The sequence below is a fragment of the Nyctibius grandis genome, chromosome 1, assembly GCF_013368605.1.
Source record: "Nyctibius grandis isolate bNycGra1 chromosome 1, bNycGra1.pri, whole genome shotgun sequence".
Taxonomy (NCBI): Eukaryota; Metazoa; Chordata; class Aves; order Nyctibiiformes; family Nyctibiidae; genus Nyctibius; species Nyctibius grandis.
The window spans coordinates 125419667-125440889 of record NC_090658.1 but is presented as its reverse complement, the minus strand read 5'-3'; the positions used below and the strand labels follow the sequence as shown (position 1 = coordinate 125440889).

Below are 21223 nucleotides of genomic sequence, written 5' to 3'. Positions count from 1 at the left end.
GATAAAGCTTCCAGGTTGAAACCCTTGGGTCCGGAATAGTCTCCGGATTGCCTGTAGGGTGTGTGCAGCTGCAGCCCACATCATACATCTGCCTTTAACCTGACTTTGCGATGCCTCTTCTAGATGTGTAGACCTTGGTTTCTGATGGGAATACTGAGTGATGTGGTACGTCCTACTTCATGGACACATATTTACTAGAGACGAGGTTTCATTTCGTTTCAGGCTTTGAACAGTCAAACAGGTTAATTTTGTGTGCCAATATGAATAAATCCCATTGAGATGTTTCTTTACAAGTTTAGCTGTTTTCTGATTTTCTAATGTCTCATTACAAGTTTCTTAGGAGAAGTCCTGGCTTTGTTGAAATCTCAGGGAATTTTGCCATTGCCTTTAAAAAAACCTTTGGGGCTTGACCTTGCCTTCTTGAGTCTGCATAACAGAAGTCATCTTCTTGGGAAGAAACTTTCTTCAAGTGAATCAGCTACAAGTGTTTTTCAGAGTCAGTGATGGCTGGTTGCAAGTACTTGAAACTGTGTGTGTTTATAAATATGAAATTGGAAGAGTAGAAGCTCGTGATGTCTGTTTTCAGAAAATTGAATGTTAGTCATTCCTTTCTGACCTTTTTGGTGTTGTTCTGTCTTTGTCCATAGAACTCATATGTTTCACTCTTCAAATTTATGTTCATTTTATCCTTCATTTTTTTTTTGTTTTTTTTAGGACCCAATGTTGTCTTCCAGTGTGAAAGCACCTCAGAGACCCACTATCCAAGTTTGACTGTAGCGTGGAGGCAGGGTGGCCAGCCCTGGTCACATATCTCTGACACAATCCTTTTGCTTCGTTTGAACGTTAGATCCAGTCAACAAATTAGGTTTTTGTGGGTTTTCTTATAATCTACAATTACAGTTGATTTGTAAAAGCAGAAAGGATAGTGGGTCTTTGTGTGGCTTTCACTGCTGTTTGTTCTTGTTTCCTTTAGTATTTTCCTTTGGTATTGGTAACGGTAGATCATTAGCATGCATATCAAGCTATCGTTTGCATGGTGGGATTGCAGACACACAAAGACCCACTATTTGCACAGTTTATCTGAGCTGTTTTGAACGGGCAGTTGTGTTCTTCTAATGTTGTAATGTACATACTTTGCAGAATTAAAACGTTCGCTGATTACTGTTCTAAAGGACTTGATTTAATCTCTTACATACAGAGCTTTTAAAATTGGCGGCCTACAAGGCTCATCCAGAAAACAAACCCTACCTGTCTCTGCTGCTGGTAGTCACTGTGATTACAAACATGCTACAAGATCTAAGATTTAGATCTGGTGCAGTCCATCCAGCCTTTTAATACCCTTTTTAACTGGGGAAAGAACTATTAAGCATAGAGTGGAGGATATTTTAATTTTTTTTTTCTTCCTTCACAGTAGTACTATAGCAGGAATTCAGGTTGTTTTGGCTCATTATGTCCTATCCCTAAACAACCTCCTTCCTTTAAATACTTTATTCTGAGAATTCATATTTGTGTTCAGTTTTAGCAAGCAGCAAAGACGTACTGGTTACTGCAGTAAGTACTTACACAGCCTCTGTGCTACTAGACCCTTTCCCTGCCTGTTTTTAATTAAATAGGTAACAGTACTGAATAGTGTTTTTATCTGGCTATGGTCTGCGGTGACTTAACGTAAGTACTGCCTGAAAGCTGCTGCTCTTCTTACTGTTAATGAATTAGCAGCCTAACACATAGGTAGCCTCGATAAAGAGATGTTGTCAGAAGAGAAACACTAACAGACACCTGGAGCTGAAGGCAGAGCATTTGGGTTTAAAAATGGAACTATACTCCTCAGCTCAAAAGTGGTCCTTGAAGGTACAGTTATGGCACGTCAGCAGTATGGTGCAGTAAAGGTGCCCACGTTTTATTAGTTTGGGGGAGAGGGAGGGACCAGGACTTCAGGACTATAACCCTGATACCCCTTTAAATAAAAGGATTAACTTAATAGCAGACTACTTGTCTGATTAAATAGGTCTGTGCTCCTGTAACAACAGGAGAGATCTAGTAGACACGGTATTTAATTTAGTTGGTTTCCTGAACTTGATTGTGAAACAGCAGAGGTCACTTATGCAATCAGAAATGTTTACAAACCACTGTATGTTTACTATATACATATATATATATGAATGTTGTGAAGGTACTATCAGGACAAGGTTAGTCCAGTTGCAGAGATTTAAAAGCCTTTCTCCAAAATTTCTATAGAAAGAGTGGGATGGTACGTATTTAATATACTTGATCAAATAACGTATATGTGCCCTTTAGTTCAGAGATATATCTTTTGTGCAATACGGACTACAGGAATGTGCCTACACAAAACTACAAATGGATTTTTATTCTGGATGTATTTTGTCTAAATGAATATTTTGTTACAGAATGAAATGATGTTGTTGTAGGCAAATAACATGCTAGATAATTCCTCAAGTATTCTATCTGACTTGATTTCCTTATGAAACTGCATTTTAAGTATTTCTACTAAAATATGCTAATCACCCTGAATTGCCTTCTCTGAATTCCTGACTTTGAAAGCCTGTTTAATATGGGCTGAAGTGTGTTGTGCTACACCAGTGGCATCAAGCAGTCACTGTAGTCTAACAATTAGGTGATCTTATAAATTATCCCATTTCTAAAAGGCACTATTAACCTGTGGGATTTGAACCAAACTGACTTCCCAATGTTCAGTGACTGTTTTCCTTGAATGCCAAATTACTATTAATTGTCTTTGAAAAATTAAAAACAACTTCACATCCTATCTGGGAGGTTCTAGGAAATAGGTACATGGCATTTTCCAAAACCAGCTGGCATTCTACCCATTTTGTAACCGATACAATTGGAGATTAGGGTAGTATGAGGTAAATTTCCACACAAGTGTAGCCCTGTTGTTGGGTATGTGGGTACGAGCATTGATAATTATTGAAAGAGCTGCCCCTCAGTTTGAACTGCTGAGTATTGAAATGAAGCATTTTGGGCTTTCACAGTTACCTTTTCATGTTCCAGTATTATCTGGGTACGCTCTAAATTCTCTAGCTGTAATAACAACGGTAATAATAATAATAATAATACACCTTAATAATGCCGATTGAAAGAGACGTAGTCCCTGCCTTTGGTATTTCTCTCTACTGCAAAAGTCTGCCTAATGCAGCTCAAGCACAATCACCTGAGAGCTCTGCTCTCCTTCGCACACCGGTGCGGAAAGAATTGGATACATACAGCAGATCACCGATAGGAAAGACTATGCCAAGGATGTATTTAAGGCAAGATTATTTTAAAATAATGTTCTGTATCAGTGAAGCAGTGTAGCTAACTGAAGCTGGGTTTAAATCAGACTCTTTCTTTCAAAGACGTTACTTTTTCTCTGGTTGGGCGCAGTCCACTCTCTTGTTGGTAAAAGCCCACAGAGTTGGGCTCAGCTGTCATCCCAGCCAGACGAGTAAAACTAGCATTGAAGTGTTCATCCCTTATTTGGGTGAAAAAGGTTGGCTTTGGAACTAAGGACAAAATAAAAAGTAGAATTACTTGTTGAACTTATGGTCCCCAGTGAAGAGCTAAGAGTCTAAATGTTGCTCAGGACCACACGAGGTTATCGGATAAAACTGAAGCCAACCAGGAAAGCAAAATATACGCTGCCTGCAGCGTAATACTTGCTTAATATTGTTTCCTGTGGGCCAGCAGAGAATAGGGGCCGTGGTGTAACTGGGGTAAGAACGTAAACGATGCTGTAACTGCACAAGAACAGGTACTGAAACGCTTCCTGATTTCGTAACTGTCTAGTTTGCATAATGGACTAACAACTTAGGAAAGCGTAGTTTTACAAAAGCTTAGTTTACAGAGCTGAGTTCCTGATCCAGCAATAGGATCCATGTAGGAAAGTCTCGTGCCACCACCCAGACCTGGTTGCAGGGCTGGGGTGTGCGAGGAGTCAGTGCTGGTGAGGGGCTGTGAAAGCATACAAAGCGCTCTCTTAATGCCACCGATACCAGTGTCACCGTAGGAGTTCAGAAGGCATAGAGCTCCATCACAAAAGTTACATGCTAATAATTGAAATGCCTCCTACCAGTCATGGAATATTTATGCCATCTCGATGCTTGGTCAGATCATATCCCTGTGTGATTTTTCTTGAGTCGGGTTGAAAACACCTGTAAATAAGTGTGCTCATAGGAATGCCGACAAACCTTGGCCTGTAGTAGTGTTGGGAGCTGCTACAGCGTCACGCTACTTTAATGTAATGATCTAATAAAACTGCTACGTAATGGTGTGTGCTGCCTTAAAATCTCTTTTGTTGTTCTTTTCAAGCTAGAGTGTTAATGTTTGGGGATGATTGTTAAGACATGCAAATGCAGGCTATGCTTAGCATGAGGCAATTGTGCATCTTTGTTTTTAAACAAAGTTGTAAGATAACTATGCAAATGTATTTTATTAAAGGGACACATAAAAGGATCTAGTTTGTCTGTTGTGGTTTTTTTTGTCGATCTGGGGAGGATTTCCCATCTGAACAGCTTGGTCTGAGCATTATGTTACTTGGCTCTGTGATGGAGTGACTTGATTTTGCTTTTTACCTCTTGAAAATTGAATCATAAATTTCTTCTGTTGTAGCAGAGCAAGTATACTGCATTTACTGATAAAGGGAGATTGGATAAAAGTTTTTATTATATTTCCCAGGGCATGATGGAAACCAACCTTTCCACAGCGGCAGATTTCTTGGATTAGTTCCTTTCACGGGTTTTAGTAGGCACAGAGGCTCCTGACAGCTACAGGTAGTGACAGGAGTACATTGCCAGGGAATTAGCCTTACGTGTGCCAGCAGAGATTGTAAAATGGCTGTGGGTATGTCCCGTGATACCATCAGTCTGTTCTCTGGCTGCGCTAAAGGGACTGTTTTAATGCCAGCCCATGGTACATAAGGTGAGATGTGGTCTTTCAGTGGTAGCCTGGGAAAATAGAGGCAGGCTAATACAGGCAAAAAAACCCCAACCCTTATCCACTTTTTCCAGCTGTATCAACTGACTTGAGCTAAAAAAACCCAAAAAATTATTTAAAATTGAAAAAACAAAACAAAACAAAACCCACACACCCCCCAAAAAACACCACAACCCTAAACAAATCAAGCTATTTCCTTACAAATACAATTTATATAGGCCACCTCTACCCCTAAATAGGCTTCACTGGTGACCCAAAGCAGTGATGCCTCTGGTATAGACAGATCATTCAGGACAAGTGCCTGAGCTCATGTCTGAGCCTTAAGACGTCTTGCCAGAGCTGTCATTTTTAATGTGTTTTTTCATTGTTCATTGAGTGGGGAAGTTTGTTGGGGAAGGGGACAAAGCACTCGCTGCCCAAGCAGATCTGCGTATCTTTGAAAGCCTTTTATCCATCTGGTTTTTACCTCAATTCTCATGAATTGGATTTTAAGTGAAGAATTTTAATTCACTTCCCATTTTTTTTAACAAAAAAAATGATTTTTTTTGAAATGGTGATAGGTCTTGTTCATCTTTCTTTTGTTGGAGGATTTATTTTCTTCAGAAAGTGTCATTCTTCCCCTTGAACTTACTCAAATCCAAAACACGTCACTAATTGGAAAGGTTTTCTCTCCCAGCCCCCTGTGTTTTTCAGGCATTTGAGTAGACCATCTTTTGACATGTGTCACGGTTTAAAGCTGGGCCAGCTATTAACCAGGTGGCAGATGCTCTCTGTTAACCCTCTCCCCCCCCCCAAGGGAAAGGGAAAGGGAAAAGGGAGAGAGACTTATGGGTTGGAAAGTTAAAACAGTTTTAATAAACTAGAATAATGAAAAAGAATATAATAACAATAATAATAGAAATAACCAAATATATACAAATATGTACAAAACCAAGATCAAGAGCTTGGAAATCCTCCTCAGGCAGAGTTGCTCCCCCCAGTACAGGCAGAGGGGAAAAGGCAGTACCTCCCCCCAGCACAGACAGAGAGCAAAATGCAGTAGCTCCACCCAGCACGGGCAGAGGGCAAAATGCAAAAGCTCCACTGCCATCACACCTGCAGGCTTTTAACTGGAGATTTGGCAAAGCTGGTACCAATCAGTGGGAGACAGGAGGGCCCCTCCCTCCTGGGCCCCACCTCCAGGAGGCAGTGGGTTAGTGATAAACAGGAAAGTGAGAATGACATGTATGGGATGGAATACCTTGCTGGTCAATCCTGGGTCACCTGCCCCGTCCACTACTCCCTGCAGGTACAACCCCCTTCGGCTCTTTACTTGTAAGCAGTGACCTTGGGTTCTCTAAGACTATTTGGCCTGGTTTGAGCCAAACCAGGACATTCCACCCCTTATTCCATACCATTCATGTCATACTCAGATCACCACTACCTTTTCATTTTCAAATATATATATACATATCACTAGTCTATGATTCATCTTTATGCAAAAAGTCCATCAAGTTCATTTGGTTCAGGATTGTGGGTTTGCATCTGGTTAGCAGTCTCTCAGCAGTCTTTCTGGCTAGCAGTCTCTCTTTTGTCATGGTTCGTGCCCACGGGTTGCAGGTTAAAGATGTCAGACTCGAGGAGGTTACTGGACGCCACTTGATGAAGCTAGCTCCGGTCGCATCACCACTGTCTTAACCTAAAAGACACTTATGCAGCAACAACATGCAGTTCAGACTTAAGTAGTCTCACCCATAATCAGATCACCTTCAGGGACACATCGGACTTCACCATCTTGCAACATCACCCACCAAGTACATCCAGGTCCCTGAGCAAAAGCAATCCCACGAATGGGTTTACCTTTGCCCGTTGCAGGAACAATCCAGACAGTTTTTCCCAATAGATTCCTTTCATGCACCACAGGGACTTTATCTCCTTCTACTGTATGTAGAAGGTCTGACTGAGCAGGGCCAGCTCGATTGATAGATCCCCTGGTGTTAACTAACCAGGTAGCTTGTGCCAGATGTTTATCCCAGTTTTTAAAGGTTCCACCCCCCATTGCTTTCAGGGTAGTTTTTAACAGCCCATTATACCGTTCAATTTTCCCAGAGGCTGGTGCATGATAGGGGATGTGATATACCCATTCGATGCCGTGCTCTTTGGCCCAGTTGTCTATGAGACTGTTTTTGAAATGAGTCCCATTGTCCGACTCAATTCTCTCTGGCGTGCCATGTCGCCACAAGATTTGCTTTTCGAGGCCCAGGATAGTGTTCCGGGCAGTGGCATGGGGCACAGCGTATGTTTCCAACCATCCGGTGGTCGCCTCCACCATGGTAAGCACATAACGTTTACCCTGGCGGGTTTGAGGGAGTGTGATATAGTCAATTTGCCAGGCCTCCCCATATTTATATTTCAACCACCGCCCCCCATACCACAAAGGTTTTAACCGTTTGGCTTGCTTAATTGCGGCGCATGTTTCACAATCATGGATAACCTGTGCAATAGAGTCCATGGTTAAGTCCACCCCTCGGTCACGAGCCCATCTGTATGTTGCATCTCTCCCTTGATGACCTGAAGTGTCATGAGCCCACCGAGCTAAAAATAGTTCACCTTTGTGTTCCCAGTCCAAATCTATTTGGAACACTTTAGCAGCTTGATCCGCTTGTTGGTTGTTTCGATGTTCCTCAGTTGCCCGACTTTTAGGTACGTGAGCATCTACATGACGTGCCTTCACGACTAGTTTCTCTAGCCGAGCAGCAATATCTTGCCACAATTTAGCAGCCCAAATAGGTTTCCCTTTGCGCTGCCAGTTGCTTTGCTTCCACTGCTTTAACCACCCCCACAAGGCATTTGCCACCATCCATGAGTCAGTATAAAGATACAGCCTTGGCCACTTTTCTCGTTTAGCAATGTCTAAAGCCAGCTGGATGGCTTTTACTTCTGCAAATTGACTTGATTGCAACTCACGTACTCGTGCCTGTAGGGTACTGGTAGGTTGTCCATGCCATCTGCTCATGTCCTCCCCATAACCACGCAGGGCAAACCACAGGATACCTCGTGATGTGTTCCTTTTCCTTTGAGCTGGTCCTGTAGGAGAACGTTTTCTCTTAACAGCTGCAACGCGCGCCTGTGTAGGTAGAGAGTCAAGTTTATTCTCGATCATGGACAGTTTGTCTGACAGTTGTTTAAATGAGTCCTTGTTTTCCTTAGTCATTTTTTCCACAGCCGAGATGCGTGCCTGCAGTGGGGAAGAAATACTATCTTCATACTGTCGCATACAGTTAGCCATTTCGCCCACAGTAGAATGTGCCATATCATCTTCTCCCCATACTAATATTGACAATGTATGGGTATATGTCGGTGGAGCACTCTTCACAACCTTCCGGAACATGGATCGGTTGCATTCCACTTCATCAGGATCTACAGGATCTACAATGTCCCGTGGGTGTCTATAAATGATCTCTTGCACAGCCAGTTCTCTAAGGTAGTTAATACCTTTTTCTATAGTGGTCCATTTGCTTAGGTGGCTCATAACATCATCTTTATAGGGATACCTGCTCTTTACAGCTGACAAGAGTCGCCTCCAGAGACTGACAGTGTTTGACTTTCTTGCGAGCGCTTTATCAATACCACCATCTCTGGACAGGGATCCCAACTGTCTGGCTTCTCTGCCATCTAATTGCATGCTGTCTGCCCCATTATCCCAGCATCGGAGCAACCAGGTAATAATAGGTTCACTGTCATAACGGCTGAAGTCTTTCCTTATATTTCTCAGGTCCTTCAGGGATAAGGAGTGGTAGGTTATCTCTACGTCCGAGTCCTCTTGTGATAGTTCTGCTTTAGAAGGACCTTTCTTCTGTGATGGGTCTGCTTTAAAAGGACGATCGAGGAAACCCCCATCTGTGTCAGGCCCTAACTCTGCCTGAGAAGGGCCCTCACCTGGGTCATATGATGGCTCTGCCTTAGAAGGCTCTGAGTCATCATCCTTCACTTCACGAGCTGATTTCTTTTGGTATTTCTTCCTGGTTACAGGAGCAATTGGTAGAGATTCGATAGATGCTGGAGTCTGAGTAGATGCAGTGGCTGTCTTGGGAGTGCTGAGAGTCTGAGTAGCTACAGTGGCCATCTTGGGGGGTGTAGCAGCTGTGGTACAGGCTGCCGAGGTTTCAGTGGGTTTAGTGGCTGTAGCGGCAGTACACACTGTAGGATCTGAGGCTGTAGCGGCAGTACACACTGTAGGATCTGAGGTGGCTGCATAACACTTACAACTGTCCCTGCACCGATATTTAATCTTATCCCACATCAGAAACACATTCAGGACAACCAAAAATAAAAACATGCCACCTAGACAGCACCATCCTAATTTCGCAAAATCTAGTGGAATCAGCTTGGCAGAAAAGGAGAAGGTGCTATTTCCCAAAGTAAAACTGGAAGTGTAATCATTAACAGAATCAGCTAAAGGACGCTTGGAGCGTGCAGATGAAGTTGCTGCTACTGATTCGCGATTAAAGCTGCCCATCATTGTGTCATAGAGATAAGAGATCGGAATATTAACTGCCCAGTTTATCACAGCATAAATCAGTATCAAACCCCATACCAAAATAATACATTTCGACCAGCGCCCACTGCTAAACTGCATGTAAACATTCATAAGAAGCAAGCAATAACACAGTGCCCACGGCAGGTAAGGCATCATTGCAATACTCAACTGTGAAAGAAACTCCATAAAAAGATGAGATAACACAGCATTCAAAAATGACATCACCATCTTCACTATCTGTTTTAACTTTCCAACCCCTCGTAAATCTCAAAGGAAGAAATGTGATATTCTCTCAGCTGAGCTCTCTGTGTCTCCTCCCACCAGAGCCAGGATTCAACTTATCAGAGCAACCTGTTGGAGCTTCTCTCGAGCCCCACGTTGGGCGCCAATAAATCTGTCACGGTTTAAAGCTGGGCCAGCTATTAACCAGGTGGCAGATGCTCTCTGTTAACCCTCTCCCCCCCCCCAAGGGAAAGGGAAAGGGAAAAGGGAGAGAGACTTATGGGTTGGAAAGTTAAAACAGTTTTAATAAACTAGAATAATGAAAAAGAATATAATAACAATAATAATAGAAATAACCAAATATATACAAATATGTACAAAACCAAGATCAAGAGCTTGGAAATCCTCCTCAGGCAGAGTTGCTCCCCCCAGTACAGGCAGAGGGGAAAAGGCAGTACCTCCCCCCAGCACAGACAGAGAGCAAAATGCAGTAGCTCCACCCAGCACGGGCAGAGGGCAAAATGCAAAAGCTCCACTGCCATCACACCTGCAGGCTTTTAACTGGAGATTTGGCAAAGCTGGTACCAATCAGTGGGAGACAGGAGGGCCCCTCCCTCCTGGGCCCCACCTCCAGGAGGCAGTGGGTTAGTGATAAACAGGAAAGTGAGAATGACATGTATGGGATGGAATACCTTGCTGGTCAATCCTGGGTCACCTGCCCCGTCCACTACTCCCTGCAGGTACAACCCCCTTCGGCTCTTTACTTGTAAGCAGTGACCTTGGGTTCTCTAAGACTATTTGGCCTGGTTTGAGCCAAACCAGGACAACATGAAACTCGGTAGTTTTTCATGCAGGGTGAGTAATCACAGAATCACAGAATCAACCAGGTTGGAAGAGACCTCAGGGATCATCGAGTCCAACCGCTGCCCCTACACCACCCTGTCAACTAAACCATGGCACTAAGTGCCATGTCCAGTCTTTTCTTAAACACATCCAGAGATGGTGACTCCACCACCTCCCTGGGCAGCCCATTCCAATGTCTAATAACCCTTTCTGTAAAGAAATTCTTCCTGATGTCCAACCTGAACCTCCCCTGGCGAAGCTTGAGGCTGTGTCCTCTTGTCCTATCGCTAGTTGCCTGGGAGAAGAGGCCAACTCCTACTTCACTACAACCTCCCTTCAGGTAGGTGTAGACTGCAATAAGGTCACCTCGGAGCCTCCTCTTCTCCAGGCTAAACAACCCCAGCTCCCTCAGCCGTTCCTCGTAGGTCAGACCCTCCAGACCCTTCACCAGCTTGGTCGCCCTCCTCTGGACTCGCTCCAACACCTCAACATCTTTCTTGAAGTGCGGGGCCCAGAACTGGACACAGTACTCAAGATGCGGCCTCACCAGTGCCTAGTAGAGAGGGACGATCACTTCCCTAGACCGGCTGGCTACACTATTCCTAATAGGAAGAAAGTATTTCTTGTTCAGGTATATTTGGAGAGGGAAGTGTAATTTTAAACACAACTTTAGAGACTGGGATTTCCTGTTTATAAATTCTCCAGCTTGTTTTACCCTGCCTCTGCGAGACAGCTGCTTCCTCGTCTTGGAGAGCAGGATTTATCACAGAAGGTACCACGGTTGGGGTAGGCATCACTCTCTTGCTATGCCCCAAGTTCCCAAGGTACCAGATGCCCGCTGCTTGCTCCGTTAGATGTTCTCGGGAAGGAGTTTGGCAGATCGTGCCCCAGATTTTCTGAACAGCCTGGCGTTACCTTCCTCTAGGTGGAAGAGACAGGCTGGCTTGCCCTCCAAAGGTAATGTAAACCTCTTATCTAGTCAACAGAGGGAGATGAGCCCTCGGTGTGGGCAGCTGAGATCTCCCTCTGCAGGCCCTCCCAAAAATCTCGCTGCTTTTCATTAGCTGTATGGGGAGCTTGGGATGAAGCTTCACAAGACAGAAGCCAAACCAACAGCTTTCTGCTGCCAAAAAAGGCAGTTTTACAGTTTCCACGCACATTCCTGACCGCTAAACTAGCAGAAAGCTACTGTTTTCTTTTCCCTCCCTCGGGATTCATTTGCTGCCAGGGTGTGAGCTGGGAGTCAGAGAAGTGTCAGACTTGATTTGAGGCAAGGAGGGAACAGGAATGTTGGAGGAGAATGGGTAGAGATGCAGGTCCACCCTTTCCGTACCAGTGAGCCCGTGGGTTGCCATGGCCACTTTGGAAAAACATTGGCAAATGCACTAGGGTAGGTTGGTTTATTTTCTGTCTCATCCCCTTTCTTCCCTTCAGATCCAAATGCCTGAATTCACCCTCTGAAATCAGAGGTGTGGATTGCATACTATGGTTTTTATGCCAGTATCACCAGACCCATCAAAATTCAGGGCGTTTTCACTAGCGCTTATTTAAATATCAAATAGCACTCATCTGTTCATCCCTAAAGCTGACAGTCCAAATACAAGGTTGGTGCAGGAGACGGTTAATTTAACTGCATTTTTGTATCTAATAACGAGTTCATAAACCAAATCTATTTTAGTTGCGTAAAAAAAAAAAGACCTGTTTTCCTCCCGTTTGCTTCAACATTAAGTAGACAGCATGAGACAGTCACAGGTCTGAGCATGTGGGTTGTTCTAACATCCGTGATACAAGCAAACAGCAAGAGGAGCTTTAGTCCGTCCCTGCTTTTGTTGCAGGAGTGTATGTTGCAGTAGACACAAGAACCACGTGGTCAAAGCTGAGACTTCCAAATCTGGACAAATAAAGTCTGGTTGTTGTGTAAACCCTTGATTATCCTAAAGTTTCATGTCTTAGGAACCAGGTGGGCTTAAACTCAGTCCTGTACAGACTAAAGAATGACACTAGAATCCAGAAGTAGCACACACTGGCCACAGTCCATCTTGATGGACTGATACCAAACTTCACAGGAATCACTTTAATCTGTAACTTTCCTCTTTATCTCATCTAATGTTGGCCTGATTGTAACTTTGGGAATAACTAAGGCCAGAAGCAGCGTTCTGCATCATCAAAAGAGCTGCAATCCCAGATCTCTTAATAAAAAGTGGCATTTTTTCAGATCTGGTCAGAAAGCTTAAGATCCGTGATCCTCCATAGGGGTACAAAACAGAACTGAAAAGTCACGATTTTACATCTACCTATTGCCTTTACTGTTTTACTTCTTTGTGTTGTCAAAGGGTTTCCCTGTTAAAATACTTCAAATGGTATCATAAAACTTAATTTGACAAGTGTTTCTCTTATGAAGTTCCCGTTAGGCCACTGTCGCATCAGTTTAGTTAACGTTTAGTGTTTCTTGGGTTTTTTTGCTCCCTGGATTTATTGCTAACTCATTTTCATTTCATGATTTAGAGCAGCCTTCCCATAAACAGATCTATACATTGGCAGTGAATAGAATAAAGTCACGTTTTAGTGTCCTAGATGTGTCAGGGTGCCAAGGGAGATGCAGCCCTTTGTGCTGTGGGTCACGCTGCCTTTTGCGATACCTGTAAACTTCCAAACGTATCATTCCTCTAGAAATGCCGGATCTGAATGAGTCCCTGCGATGTCCTTTCTGCTGTCCTGCAAAATCCACAGTTCACGTCATATTAAAATTCGATGCCATCACACCGAGTGATAGATGTATGTTCTCAAACCCTCTGTAATTGTTTCTTTTATTTTCCCCACCCTGCTGCTCTGTGGTCCTCTGCTAGCATGTGAGGGCTAACGCAGGGATCAGAGTTTGACTTTCTGTGCTCTCCTTTACCCATCTAAACGTATTCACCACATCGTTTTTACCAGTTTTTGATTTCAGACGTTGTTGTCGTGCTTACTAACATGTATACAGAAGAGAAAAAGGGGAGTGAAGCTGTAGCGTCTGCAGGTGGTTACAGAAAACTTGGGGTTTGTGTCATTGAGTGTCTGTGTGTTCCTGTGCATGATTTTGATTATTCATACTTGATGCATAAAAATAATTCAATATTATTTCAGGCTCGTTTTGTTTCTAAAAGAGAAAAAAAGTTGTGCAGCTGTGAAGTTACGTGACTATAACATTATGCATTATAACTGCAAATTTATAGTGGTGGTTTGTATCACAAATTAATAACCAAGGCAGAGTACTTTAGAAATGGAGTGGAGATTAAAGGTGCAATGTCGTAAGTCAGACCCAGACACATTCTAGATGACTTCATCTCACAAAAGACATTGCATAAGGTAAGAGAAAATCACAGTTTTGAAACAGTATGGCAGAAAAGGAGGAGAGATGAGAAAAATCATGAGACAATTGGAGTGGCAGGAAGTCAGGAATTGATTCTGCATCACAGTACAAGAACAAGGGATGTTCGAAGAAATAGAAAGGTGACAGACTAAAAAATGGCACAAAAGGGGGAGGGGGTCGATCACTACATCACTTGATTATGAAACCCGCTGCTGCTGTGGAGAGGGTTTTTAAAGAGAACCACTGTGTGTATAGTCTGAACCGTAGGCTGGTGTATGTTAATGCAATTTTGTTACGTCATCAGATCTGATGGCCTGAGTTGGGATCTAACTACTGGCTTCCTTCTTGTAGGGTGTGCTGATCTCCAGAGCCTTGACACCATGCAACCGATGGAAAGGAAAAGGCAGGGCTACATTCACGAACTCATTCAGACGGAAGAAAGGTATATGGACGATCTTCAGCTTGTCTTAGAGGTGAGATGTCTTGGATGTGACAGTGCATTTGGAAAAGGAACCCCTCTGTCCTCCTGAATAATAGCAATAAAGGGATTCTTACAAATTGTGAAATGCTAGAGGAAGAAAGTGAGGTTGTGTGAGCACCTCCCTTTCTAGCGAATGTAACATGGTTGTCCACCAGGCAAAAACATCACGTTGTGAAAGCCATCGTCTTAGAGGGACCTTCCTATTTTCAAAATCCTGTTCTTAAGTGTTTGGGATCAGTGTAAAGATCATGGACTGGGCCGGGGTGTCTGGCAGAGCTGCACAGGCTCACGACAGAAGCTGTATAAGCACCACAGAAGTTTCTCGTCTGCCTTCATCACCGATTTTATTTCCAGACACAAGACCACCTCACTAGGCAGGGCAGGAACTGGCCAGCGTTAGGTGGTCTTGGGAGGCTGACTTGACCTCTCTATGTAAAACAACTGTGTGGTGAAGTGTTAGAGTTAAATAGACCGAGTTACAGAGGTATTCTGCTATCCAGGGGTATTGTGCCGAGGGCCCCTGAAAGGTGCTGTAGTTCTGCACGCAGGTTGACTCTGCGTGCTCTGGGCATGGGGATAGGTGTGACGTGTCAGTGTAATTTGTGTAGCAATTGACTCCGAAATCATGGGAATGCTCTTCTGCTGAACAGTCAGCCTGTAGGTCCCACTGCTTGTCCTTGCTCCACAAATGGGGTGATGCCAGTGTCAGAGTGAGGTCATGCGCTTAGGAAATATAGCGACAGCTGTCACAAGTGCTAGTAAGGAATTGCTTTTAACTCCTCCTGAGAAACTGGACACTGAGCATTCAAAAAAAACCCAAATCACTGCTAGACTAAACAAGAGGCTGCGCTGCTTTTGTCCCTGAAGAATTGCTCACCTTGCTGATTTTTTGACTGCAGGTTTTCCAAAAACCGATGGCTGATTCGGGCTGTCTCACAGAAGGAGAAATGGGGCTGATCTTTGTTAACTGGAAGGAACTCATCATGTCAAATACAAAGTTACTGAAGTGAGTACTTACCCACACTTTCATGTTTTCCTCTTCGTCTTTATTCTCTTGTTCCTTTCCCCAGGAAGTTTTCTGGTTTTACAGTAAATATTTCTATCCTTGCTATTATTTGCTGTGCGTGCATGCATTCAGAACAGCTAAATGCATTCAGACTGCCTCACAAAGAAGGAGTTGTTGTGAGAGAGAGAGGAATAAACAGCAAGAACAGATTCACATTTGCTATAATACCTCAGAAATAGTTCTTACATAAGCATGCGGATGGGAGACGCTCTTCCCAGTTTTCTGCAAAACAACCTTCTATTCTCTAAAAATAAACTTTGGAGAGACAAAGCGGTTAATAACTCATTGAAATGGGCTGCTGGTTGAACGCAGAGATAGATGCCAATTGTCCCAGAAACCTCAGAGGAGAGTCTCAGTCCCGCAGACCCCATCAGGCAGATCATTCAGCTCAGGGTGTTGTGCTGGTGACGTCTGGGGGTTCAGGGTGGACCCTGCGCCGCCTGGAAGCGCCCATGCTGTGTGAGGGAATTCACCTCGCAGGCTTGAGTCAGGGATGGATGTTGTAAGGATCTTGATATCGGCCTTGTAGACTTGGCAGCAAAGCTGGATGGTGATTTCTTTCCTCTTCAGAGCCTTGCGAGTGCGTAAGAAAACAGGAGGAGAAAAAATGCCAGTGCAGATGATTGGGGACATCTTGTCAGCAGAGCTCTCCCACATGCAGGCCTACATTCGGTTCTGCAGCTGCCAGCTTAACGGAGCTTCGCTGCTGCAGCAGAAAACTGATGAAGATGCTGATTTCAAAGACTATTTAAAGGTATCTTATTCAGTAGCTTTTGTGCCTTCTCCTTTCCTCAGTGACAGGAGCCCATCTAACCAGCAGCAACCAGATCAAAATAACCCAGAAGAGTAAATTCTTGTAAAAATAGCTAAGAGTCTTCCAAGGTGTATTTATATGATGACGATAGTTAACACTCTGTGTGCTTTTTATTGATATACCTGTCTTTCTTTCTAGCTAATTTATTACTCCATTTCCCATTTCCTCGCTCGTTACTTCAGTGTAACGCTAACCCCACAAAGCTACGGTGCCGGTGCCTGCACCTCCCCAAAAATTCATGCTGTCAGAAGGGGTAAGAGTCTGTGGAGTTGCAATAAAAAAAGCTGTTGTTCTGAACGCGCTTGTAACGCAGCGGTGCGTGCAGTGTGTCTGAACAGTGGGGCTGCAGCCGGGGCCGGAGGTGCGTTGTAGTGTCACAGGCAGGCACGCTACAGAAATAAATACGGACTTGCTACCATACTGCAGCTGATGAGGTGGCTTTGAGGCCATGAAAGGAGAAAGGCCAGAACTGTTGACATCAGGCGTTTGTTTCTTTCATTGCTTTGTTTTTTTTCCAACCTGAGTGGAGCCTGTAATGTCAAAATAAAAGCTGGAATGGTTTTGAATGTAAGGATTCTGCGTGGACAATGATCCTACGGCTCATGCTGGCAAAGCGTCTGAGTCCAGTGACAGCGCCGGCTTTCCTGTTTGTTCTACATACAAGTATTGTTTGCTTACCAAAAAATCTGAGATTTCTTGGAATGCCTGGGAAAATGAATCTGATCAGAGAGTTGTCAGCTGTCAGTGTGGTGAGGCAACTGTTTCTTGACGAGTAATGTGACGTCTCTGTTAAATCTCTGGGTTGCACCATAGAAACTCGCCTTGGACCCTCGCTGCAAAGGAATGCCCCTCTCCAGTTTCCTCCTGAAACCTATGCAAAGAATAACCCGCTACCCTCTGCTCATAAAGAGTGTGAGTACCCCAAGCGAGGTTCTGTAGGCAAATGCTTTTGAGTTAATCAAAAGCAAAAAAAAAAAAAGCCTTGTCCCTTTATGGGGATTTCTCTGAAAGCATGAGAAGTAGTACCTGTGCTCACATCTGTTTTGGTCTTGTTTTCTCCCCTTTTTGATCCATACCAGATTCTAGAGAACACTCCGGAAAACCACCCTGATCACAGTAACCTCAAGCTTGCCTTGGAGCGTGCGGAGGAGCTGTGCTCTCAAGTTAACGAAGGCGTGCGTGAGAAAGAGAACTCGGACAGGCTGGAATGGATCCAGTCCCACGTCCAGTGCGAAGGCCTGGCTGAGGTAGCCGCGTTGATACGCTGTACGGCGGAGACTCTTCCGACTCATTTCAGAAAGCCTGGATGGGGGGAATGGGGGTCCTTGCTCACAGCCGTTATTGGAACGTGATCCACTGCTGAGCTCTTGGCAGAGAAGCTTCTATTAAATTCTGCTCTCAGCCATAATGTGATGAGCCTTCGTTTTTGCATGGCTTTGGCAGTGGAGAAATCTTGGTTTATCACCTTAAAACTGATACCATTTAAAGGGTTAAACATACAGAAATAACTCATCTCTGAAGTTCTGCTCGTGCTGCCTTTGGGCTAAATCAGGGGTTACTATGTGGAATTTCATTTAGCACGTGTTTCCCAGGGATTTCCTTCACGCAGAAAGGGCGCAGAAGCCCTCAATGCCTGATCCTCAAAGGTACATGGGTTCAGGCTCCTGTCCCTTTCAGGACAGCCTTCAAAATGAGGTGTTGTGACAGTTCTCCACTGGCTGTGTAAGGAACCAGGGCTTGACAGGCCCAGAAGGTCTGTCCTAGTTCCATCACCCCTAAGAGGTGACCTGACTGCAGACTCTGCAGGCTCTTCTTAAACACAGCTTCTGGACAACAGAAAAGCAGACAGGAGGTAAATGCCTTCATCCAGTCAGACCTGTGTGTAAGTTGTTGGTAAGGCTTAAATCTACTTTAAGTTAGGAGTAGTGCTTATACCATGGCAGATCATAAAACAGTTTCCCTTCTGTTCATTTGTAACTAAATTCATTAAACAGAAGAAGATTTTGAGCAGCTTGAGCAATCTCCACTGTGAAGAGGAGCAGGATCTGACGTCTGCATTAACTTGCTGCTACTAATGGGTTTTGTCTCTCATAGCAACCGGTGTTCAACTCCCTCACAAACTGCTTGGGACCACGAAAACTCCTGCACAGTGGCAAGCTGTACAAGGCCAAGAGCAGTAAGGAGCTGTACGGCTTCCTTTTCAATGACTTCCTGCTGCTCACCTACATGGTTAAACAGTTTGTCTCTTCCGGCTCCGATAAACTGTTCAGCCCCAAATCCAACTCCCAGTTCAAAATGTACAAAATGGTGAGTGAATCAGGGTGCCCCGTGGTCATGTTGATACAGTGGGACCTGGCTTCTGAGGAGGAATGCTGTTCTCCCTGCTGGGATTAGCCGTCTGGCCCCATCCGATCATTTGCTGTCATATGGGCACGTTCTGGCTTAGTCCCTGGAAAAGGACAGGCTTCTGTGTCTTGGTTTAATAAAACGCTTTGGGGTGAAAGGGCAGAAATAGCATCATGGGTGGGATGTTCAGAAGCAGGAGCCTTGACTTAAGTTTGCATGAGTTCCTGCATCCACAGGAAAATACCTGTCCTTTAGAAAACAGTAAAAGGTGCAAAACTTCAGTCTCTAGGTCCACACAGTGTGTGTTCTCAGGATTTTGGAGCTGGGGAGATAAGTATCAGGGCTGCTTTCTGACAGGGAACCTGGGAGATTCCCAGGATTTCCAAGCTCCACACTGCAGCTCTGCTTACGCAGTCCTGCCCCTTTCACAAAGCTCTTCAGCTAGGAAGACAATGGGGTGTATCACCAGAGTAGGTTTTTTTCTCAGTCCTTTCTCACATCCTTTATGTGGTGATCTGATTGTTCATCCTGTGTCCTACAACTTTCATTTTCCCTGCAGTAAAGCAATGTATTTAAACATCCTTGTAGAGTTTCCACTTATTGTCAGGGTGACGCTGCCACGTTTGCTTTTCTTTTCAGCCTATTTTCCTCAATGAAGTCCTAGTGAAACTGCCCACCGACCCTTCAAGCGATGAGCCAGTTTTTCACATATCACACATTGACAGAGTTTACACACTTAAAACTGACAACATTAATGAGCGGTGAGTAGTGAAAATGCAGATCTGAGCTTAGAGCTTGTTGATCATGGCTGTAGGCTGTGTTTCCAGTGAGCAGACATGGGGGTCTCGGAGTTCAAGAACAGGGTTTAGTCTCTTGGTCAGGAAATAAATTCAAATTCTCATTTGAATTACAAGTTTTCTCTGATTTTGTTCTGCTTGTGCAGGAGCTCTTGCAGTGGAATCGAGTCACACCTACTGCTCCTTGAGGTTACAGTTGTATAGAATAGTTTATGGTTGCAAAGTCTGGCATCTCATGGGATTCTTCCCCAGTCCTGGTTAGTCTTTAATGTGACCCAGCAGTCTTTAATAGAACAGCAGCTCCACTTTCATTTATTTAGGCTGATGAGGAAATGTGGCATAAGATTAAATCAAAAACTCCATCACTTTAGTCCTTGAACTAAATGAACTTGATTCGTGATGCCTCTGAAACCCAGTGGGGGAAAAAAATGGCAAAAGAGATTGGGGCAGAGTCGCTGATACTGAGGGATTTCCTGCCTGTGGTACAACCCTGACCATAGGGATTGCTCTTTGCAGCACTGCCTGGGTCCAGAAAATCAAAGCAGCATCAGAGCAGTACATCGAAACTGAGAAGAAGAAACGTGAAAAGGCTTATCAAGGTACCTACCGAGTTCTGTATTTCCCTCTCGTCCACCTGGACACGTGGGCAGGGCCTTTTCTGGAGGATGCCACAGTGTCTGTGTAGGATCTCCCTCTTTAATCTATTGCCACTTTTTACAGTTGCAGCCAATCCGTTTATTTCTGACTTCTTTGTTCCCAGCCCGCTCACAGAAGACCTCAGGAATAGGACGCTTGATGGTGCATGTGATTGAAGCAACAGAGCTAAAGGCCTGTAAGCCCAATGGTGAGTGAAGGAAATAGTGTCAGATCACTTCTATTCCTGCAACGTTTGGAAAGGCTTGCTGAGAGGAGGTTAGTGATTTGGGAAACGTTGTGGTTTCAGCTACAGCTTCTGAACGAATTAGCCATTATTTAACTTCAGAGGACTGAGTGAAGAACCAGCTCTGTGCTGCTCTAGGATACAGCGATTGCCCGACCCGCATCTTCTGGACAGCAGCATTGATGTGTGTCCAAGCACTCTCCAGGTGGGGAGGGAGGTTTCTGTGCTGTAGAGGTGTTTCACTGCTTGTTCTGTCTTTAGGGAAGAGCAACCCATATTGTGAAATCAGCATGGGCTCTCAGAGCTACACCACGAGGACCCTGCAGGACACCTTGAACCCCAAGTGGAACTTCAACTGCCAGTTCTTCATTAAGGACCTGTATCAGGATGTCCTGTGTATCACCATGTTTGACAGAGATCAGTTCTCACCCGATGGTAAGTGTGACATTTGTTTTAGGAAAAGAACACTTTTTTTGTGACGTGGGGTACACGGTTCCTCACCGGCAGTTCCAACAGGTATGATTGCTTCCTGAGAAACGGGGAGTAAAAACAATGCCTCCTTGCTCAAGAGGTTCAATAGCCTTCCAGAGCCAACAGCTCCAGGCAGTCAGGTTTGATCCCACTCTGGCTTTTACATCAGACACAGAATAATTATTTTATCAGACTGGGGAGACAAAGAAGTTGAAAGCAGAAGTTTTTCGCTCTCACTATAGGTGCCCAAAAATAAGGTGCTAGGTTGTATTTGCACAGTAACAGCTTGATAAGCTTTCTTTTTTTGCTTGGAAACTGAACACGTTTGTGACAGTCAGTAGCTTCTAGTACTCTTTAGAAGGTGAAGTGCTTTTTCAGGGCTCTGACACAGTTGATTATTGCAAATCTGCAAGGTATGGCCTTGGCCTGAGTTGCCCTTTGTGTAACTATAGCTCAGCCTTTTCTCCTGTGAGGTAATGTGACTCTGC

At 44.3% G+C, this 21223-nt stretch overlaps 1 protein-coding gene across 6 annotated transcripts in view; it reads left to right on the top strand.

Annotated features, from left to right (window-relative positions):
• ITSN2 (intersectin 2) overlaps positions 1-21223 on the top strand; it is a 107096-nt gene that overhangs the window by 83891 nt on the left and 1982 nt on the right. For 2 of the 6 annotated variants that reach the window (XM_068415372.1, XM_068415363.1), the window contains 10 exons: positions 14232-14353; positions 15261-15367; positions 15998-16181; positions 17055-17153; positions 17321-17488; positions 18336-18548; positions 19227-19348; positions 19901-19983; positions 20145-20228; positions 20526-20699. In XM_068415372.1, coding sequence (XP_068271473.1) covers positions 14232-14353; positions 15261-15367; positions 15998-16181; positions 17055-17153; positions 17321-17488; positions 18336-18548; positions 19227-19348; positions 19901-19983; positions 20145-20228; positions 20526-20699 — 1356 coding nt within the window. The other 4 variants (XM_068415390.1, XM_068415381.1, XM_068415399.1 and 1 more) reach the window with 4 other exon arrangements.